General features: G+C 34.3%; 1 protein-coding gene across 11 annotated transcripts in view; it reads left to right on the top strand.

Annotated features, from left to right (window-relative positions):
- LOC106769090 (dehydrodolichyl diphosphate synthase 6) overlaps nt 1–5,163 on the top strand; it is a 7,957-nt gene extending 2,794 nt beyond the window's left edge. For all 11 annotated transcript variants that reach the window (XM_022782846.1, XM_014654560.2, XM_014654557.2 and 8 more), the window contains one exon: nt 3,856–5,163. In XM_022782846.1, the coding sequence (XP_022638567.1) occupies nt 3,856–4,976 (1,121 nt within the window). In that variant the 3' untranslated portion in view covers nt 4,977–5,163. The remainder of the gene's footprint in view (nt 1–3,855) is intronic.
- The last annotated feature ends 2,110 nt before the right edge of the window (nt 5,164–7,273 follow it).

Below are 7,273 nucleotides of genomic sequence, written 5' to 3'. Positions count from 1 at the left end.
ACATTGTGACTCATCATATGTCTTCTTATCTACCCAAGCTACTGTTGAAGTATAATGTCTTTATTTTATTATTAATACTTATGTTAGGAGTGTGTTACGTATCCGAGTATGGAACGTAACTAAAACAATGACTCACACACTCAAATCAAGCAAAAGAATAATAAAAGAATGGAATATAACAAATTGATATCTTTTATTGATGGTAATATCTGGGTAAACACAAGAAAACAATAATTGGGAGCATAACCTCCTACAGTCATCCAATAATTGGGAGTATAACCTCCGTCAATTATCCTGGAGCATAACCTCCTTTACAAAACTCACAAATCAAAAGCGTACCCTTAACTCTAGACTCTAACTTTATTTATACTAATTATTTCCCGTCTATCTCTTACTAAATATTTCCCTAGAATATATTTGCATTCCATATAAATATCCCTATATATAAATATCTCCCCATATATTATCCTAGCATATATCCTTATTTATAAATATTTTATACTGAATATTTCCCTAGAATATATATTTATTTACTCTAATTAACTTATACTATATTTATTTACTCTAATTAACTTAAACTGAATATCCTCCCACTTTATACCCTAACAGAGTGGCTTCCCACCTGTTTTATCTTTCAGAACTACTGTCTCTATATATACAGTAGTAAAGTGTATCAGTTTTACTTAATCAAAATATAAAGACTTTTCATTTTCTCTCAACTTTAAGTTGGTATCAGAGCAATTCCAGTGACTTCATTTCCTGTAATGACAATATAACCAACATAGACCATAAGATAAACACATTTATCAGGAGAAGAGTGACTATAAAATACTGAATGATCCGCCTCACATCGTTTCAATTCAAAATTCTGCACAACCCTACTGAATTTACCAAACCAAGCTCGAGGTGATTGCTTCAAACCATAGAGGGAACGATGTAATTTACAAACTAACCCAGACTCCCCTTGAGCAACAAACCCAGGAGGTTGCTCCATATATATCTCTTCTTCTAGATCACCATGAACAAAGGCATTTTTAATGTCCAACTAGTAAAGGGGCCAGTGACGAATGACAGCCATAGCAAGCAAAATACGAACAATACTGGTTTTAGCCACAGGAGAAAAGGTATCACAATAGTCGAGGCCATAGACTTGAGTATATCCCTTAGCTACCAGATGAGCTTTGAGACGATCTATTGCACCAGTAGGACCAACCCATCTACAACCAACATGCTTCTTACCAAGAGGAAGAGGAACAAGGTCCCAAGTGCCATTGTGTTCAAGTGCCTACATTTCATCAATCATGGCTTGTTGCCATCCAGGATGACCAAGTGCCTCATGAACATTATTAGGAACCTTAATGGAAGATAAGGAAGAAACAAAGGAGAAATATGGAGGAGACAAACGAAGATAACTCAAAAAATTATATACAGGATAAGGATTACAAGTAGAGCGAATACCTTTCCGAAGGGCAATAGGCCAATTATTATCTGAGTCAAGAGAGGGTGAAGAGGATGAAGGATCCATGGTTTGGGAATCTGATGAAGGAGGATCTGAGTCTCGAGGATCTTCAGTGTTTGGAGTTTGAGATTCTGTCCGACGTTGATATGTGAGAAGAGGTGGAGGAACAATGTCATTTGCATTTTGAGTTTGAGGTAAAGAAGCAGGAATAACCAAGGGATCACATGATGGTAGAGGAAACATTTGTTGAACAAATGAACGGTCCTCCATGGAGGACAAGAAAAGAGGGGTATCTTAAAAAAATGTGACATCAGCAGACATATAATACCTCTTGGCTGAGGGAGAATAACATTTATACCCTTTCTGAAGGCGAGAGTATCCCAAAAAAACACACTTAATAGCTTTTGCAGAGAGTTTATCAAGGCTAGGAGAAACATTATGAACAAAACAAATACACCCAAATATACGAGGAGAGACATGGTAAACAGGGTCATTTGGAAAAATGATAGAGTGAGGGACTTTATTCTCAAGAGAGGAAGAAGGCATCCTATTGATCAGAAAACCGGCAGTAAGAACTGCATCACCCAAATGATGAACAGGAACATTAGTATTTAACATTAGGGAGCGTGCAGTTTCAATGAGATGTCTATTCTTTTTCTCTACAATGCCATTTTGTTGTGGAGTATGGGGACATGTTGACTGGTGTAAAATTCCTTGGGAAGATAAGAATGAAGAAAATGCTGCAGAAAAGTATTCCTTAGCATTATCACTTCTGAGGATTTTAATTGTCTTCCCAAATTGGTTCTTAATTTCATTAAAAAAAGACACAAATCTTGACAAAAGTTCAGATATCTCTTTCATTAAATAAACCTAAGTACATCGAGAAAATTCATCAATGAAGGTTACAAAATAATTAAAACCAAAAGAAGTAACACGACTTGGTCCCCAAATATCAGAGTGAATAGTTGAAAAGGCAAAATTACATCGCGTCTCAGACTTTTTAAGATAGGAAGATCTAACATGTTTTCCTAACTCGCAAGACTCACAATCTAAGAGTTGAATGTGTTTGAGACTTGGAACCATCATCTTCAACTTGGATAAGCTTGGGTGGCCCAACCGGTCATGCAAAAGTTTTGGGGATGAAGTTGCAAAATAGGAAACTGAGGAGTTGGGTTTTAAGAAATAAAGTCCTCGTGTCTTATGTCCTTCTCCAATCAGACGACCCGTACCATGTTCCTGTATAACAAAGGAATTAGCAGAAACGGTTACAGAACAATTTAAAAAACGAGTCAATAAACTCAAAGAGATTAAATTGTAAGGACAATGAGGAATATACATCGGTGCTCTTCTCCTCAAGACACACAATGTCATTGGATGTCATGTAACTTCTTTTCAAGGGTGTAGACATAATCTCTAAGGAAACGGATCCTTAACTTTTCCCCCAAAGTTTTTCTTTATCGTTTGGTCTCTCAAACGTTTATTGTCAAGGGGCTTTTTATTTTTTCTGTTGATTTAATTTTTGGAATTTTGGAGATGATCTAAACCTTGAACATGTTCCATATTTCAAGATCGTTTCTCTGTACTTCCACTCCATCTGTTGCTGCATTTCAGGTAAAGCATAGTAAGAGATTAGGTATTGATTTTAATCTTATTTTTTCAAAGGGTGTGCCTTTTTCCCATGTTATTATAACTATTGTTTGGGAAAGTGGCTATGATAGGAAAATTATATCCTAAATTGATTATATCTAGAAAGAATATGAGAGTTGGTTTTTGATAAACTATTAAGTGAGCTTTAGGTAATTATGGTTCAGTAATTGTGCATTGAACTTTGCATTCCACTCTAATTTTAGATTTGCTCTTCATTTAGACTCAGCCGTATCAGTTTTTGACAAAAATGCCATCTGATCAGATACAGCTGTTTCAACATTACCAAGTTTTTGAATATGGATTGTTTACAAATATATATTCTTTTGTTGATATAGTTTAAATTGTATTTTCGTTTTGGTATTATTGGTAGTAAAATTTTATCCTTTTAAAGACTGTATAAAATCCTAGATTTTGTTCTAGCTTCATTGCTACAACAAACTTACGGGAGTCCCTTCTCTCATACTTCCATCAACTTTTACAGTAGTGATACTCAAATCGGGAATAGAATATGATATCATTTGTTGTCTGGAAAGTTGGGTTTAATACATATGCAGTAGCGGTGAGGCACCCATTTTATTTGGTGTCAAAACTATCCCATTTATGATTATTTTATATTTATAACATTTTGAGTCTGTTTTTAAAATTCACAATGTAGTCATACTTTCTTCTTACAAGTAGACCAGTACGTTGATGTTGGACTGTTGCTTTAATTCTTATTTCTACCTTATAATTAATTTTTTTAAAATCAGGTTTATCTTGGACTATTCAAGTTTCACAACTGAACAGTTCAATGCGGAAAACTACTGGAAATATTGTAGGCCAATTCCTCGATGGTTTAAATTGTTATCTAAGGAGATGTATGTTTGCCATTTTATCTGTGGGTCCTGTACCAAGTCATATTGCTTTCATCATGGATGGGAATCGAAGGTATGCAAAGAAGAAAAACATGGAAGAAGGTGATGGCCACAAGGCTGGATTTAATGCTCTCACCTCCCTCCTTAGATACTGCTATGAATTAGGAGTGAAGTATGTAACTGTCTATGCATTCAGCATTGATAACTTTAAAAGGAAGTCTACAGAAGTTCAATCCTTGATGGAACTGATGCGGAAAAAGATAGAGGAGTTGCTTGAACAAGAAAGTCTCATTAATGAGTATGGTGTTAGATTACATTTTATTGGAGACATGAAACTGCTGACAGATCCTGTCAGGGCTGCTGTGGAAAAGGCAACGAGAGTTACTGCTCACAACAACCAGAGAGTTCTTTTGATTTGTGTAGCGTATACTTCTCGTCACGAGATTGTGCATGCTGTTCAAGAATGTTGCAAGGAAAAATTGAATGAAGTTCAAGCGTCAAAAGAAGAGAAAATTACAAATGTTGCGTTTTCAGGAATTGATCAGGGCCTGAAAGGAAATGATTTTGATTTGCTTTCTCAAGATTCATGTAAAGAATATCGAAATGCAATCAAAGCTTGTAGTACTGAAGTAGAAAGTGCTGCAAGGAATGATGGTTTATTTGAGAATAATATCGGGAATCATATCAGTAACGACACTGAAGCTGAAACGACATTATACAATGGGCTGGTTGAATTGGCTGAAGAGAGAAAGGATATACAGGATGAGGTTCCTGTTATAAAACTGGCGGATATTGAGAAGAACATGTACATGGCAGTTGCACCTGACCCAGACATCTTGATCCGGTCTTCTGGAGAAGCTCGCCTCAGTAATTTTCTACTTTGGCAGACTACTACATGTCCTTTATATGCACCAACTGCGCTTTGGCCTGAAATTGGTCTCAGACACTTGATCTGGGCAGTATTGAACTTTCAGAGGCACTACTTTTATTTGGAAAAAAAAAAGAAACAATCTTAAGTGTATCCTTACCGGCCAAAATCCAGAATATGTGGCAACAGGTAAATTATATCTGCACACAATTAGCAATTAGAGCACCTTTAAATGTATGCTTTTTGACTGTACTGATGACCATAATATGACATTGATTATTTACATGCTCTGCTATGTAATAAGAAAATGCAAGCAAAATATTGTAAAAAATTAACAATGTGGAATTATTTTCAGATTTTTTTTTTTCGTTTTTATCTCCTACTTTAACGTATAATTTCTAAAATATCACTTCATTTCTTGGATTCAGAGATTTATACAAACAAAAAAAACAATCAAAAGAAAGCAGGAATAGTGTTGTCTTCAGTATTTCTGAGATGAAAAATAAGGCAGTATACAAACATTTTTTTTGTAATTTTGAATAAAACAAGAAATTAAAACAAAGTCTCCTTAAACAGTTATCCTTTGTGGAAGTTGAACTTGGGGAAGGAAGTCTATAATTAGAAATCTAGTATGCATAGTTCTTTTATCTGTCACAAACTAATTTGCCTGTGAACTGTATAAATATTTGAAGAGGCCACTTGTATGTGAAGAGTGATGTGTACATATTTGGTGTAGTGCTTCTTGATAAATGCATGTGAAGGTTCACTTGCCCGAAAAAAAATTGCAAAAGAAATAAGAGAAGACTAAATATTAAATACGGAGGGTATGATTTTGATATGATTTTTTTTTATTGTGGATTGGCTTATTCTAATTTTACTTGATTTGAAAATTGTTCAGGAAAAAAATTATTTTAAGTAAACCACACTTTCATGATTGGTGAGAAGTTTGTGATCAACATAGATAAAGTGGAATGTATTTGTAAGAAATGGACTATAACGAGAATTATATGTTGTCACTTACTCACTGCCATGTGATTTTTAAATATGAATGGAGAATATTACATCTTACATTGTTTTAAGAAGTTAACTTATGAAGAAACATATTTTTCAGTGATATACTTTGTCAATAATCCTCATCTATGGGAAATGACTTTTATCTAGGATGTTTTGCCTCCAACAGATCTTTCCTAGAAGATCAAAAAAGAAAAAAAAGAATAGAGTCTTGAGAGCTAAAGAAGGATGAAACCAATTAAGACAAGATGAAACACATAAGAGATGTGAGATATGTAGAAAACTTGGACCACAAAAGAAATAGTTGCCCACGAGCCCCTCAAACAAAAGACTAGGCAAGCCCACCAACTACAAAGCCAGCAAGCACACCTCTTGCACATCCTGAAGGAACTCAACTAACTTCAATAGACCCAACAATACCGTGTGAAGGAAGTCAAATTATTGCATGTCAATTCCAATCAACCTAACAAACTAAGCCATATGCAAGACCCATCATTACTTTTCATATAGGAGGGGTCCAATTTGGAAGCCATGAAACTTTATTTGTGTACAATTTGTAGCAACCATATGTCTTTGGAACTTCACTATCTATTTCGGCCTATTTTGGAATACATATAATTTGAAACTTCAATATGTATTACGCACTTATTTTTCTTAACAACTTATTTTGATTACGATATGTACCTATGTTACTTAGCAACATGTGTATTTTGAAAAACAATATTCTCTATTTGAATGTATTTGGAATTAATATCATGTGTATTTGCAGCAAAAATTAACTTCTATACTTCTCTATATATTGCTCAAACTTCACATTCATTTAATAAGATTACATTATAAAAACATACAACACTTCTCATCCTTTTAATGAGATTACATTACAAAATGGTTTTCCATCATTCTTGACCGTTTTAGCTACTCTCAACACTACAACCTTTCCACAATGGAAAACCCAAGTCCCTAAACCAACCACTAGAAGAGGAGACGTTATGGATTTTTGTTCCCCACGAGCAAGATGAACAAGCTTGATTGTAAGACATTGCACACTTCATCAACCAAAAGTTGTTTAGGACCACACTTCATCAACCAACTACAAAGGAGAAACCACTCATTAAGGCAAACTTCAATCTTTTCGAATAAAAGGAAAAACTTGAAACAAACAATTCCATTTTCACTGTACAATTAAAATTTTTGACATGTATCAGTTAACCTTTGCCACATAATCACACTTTTAACGTCGTTTTCTGAAAAAACGAAAAGGATTACATTGATATATATTAACGAATTTAGAAATAAAATTGACAATTCATACTTGATTCTGGCCGACCTGAATACAATAGGGATACTTATTTACAACAATAGTTATTTTTAATGGGATTTTTAAGCAAGAGGAAAGAGAAAAATGAGATTGAGAATTTCTAATAATAAAATGAA

Source organism: Vigna radiata, chromosome 7 (assembly GCF_000741045.1).
Source record: "Vigna radiata var. radiata cultivar VC1973A chromosome 7, Vradiata_ver6, whole genome shotgun sequence".
Taxonomy (NCBI): domain Eukaryota; kingdom Viridiplantae; phylum Streptophyta; class Magnoliopsida; order Fabales; family Fabaceae; genus Vigna; species Vigna radiata.
The sequence above is the reverse complement of the archived record's forward strand: the minus strand, read 5'-3'. Positions and strand labels throughout refer to the sequence as shown.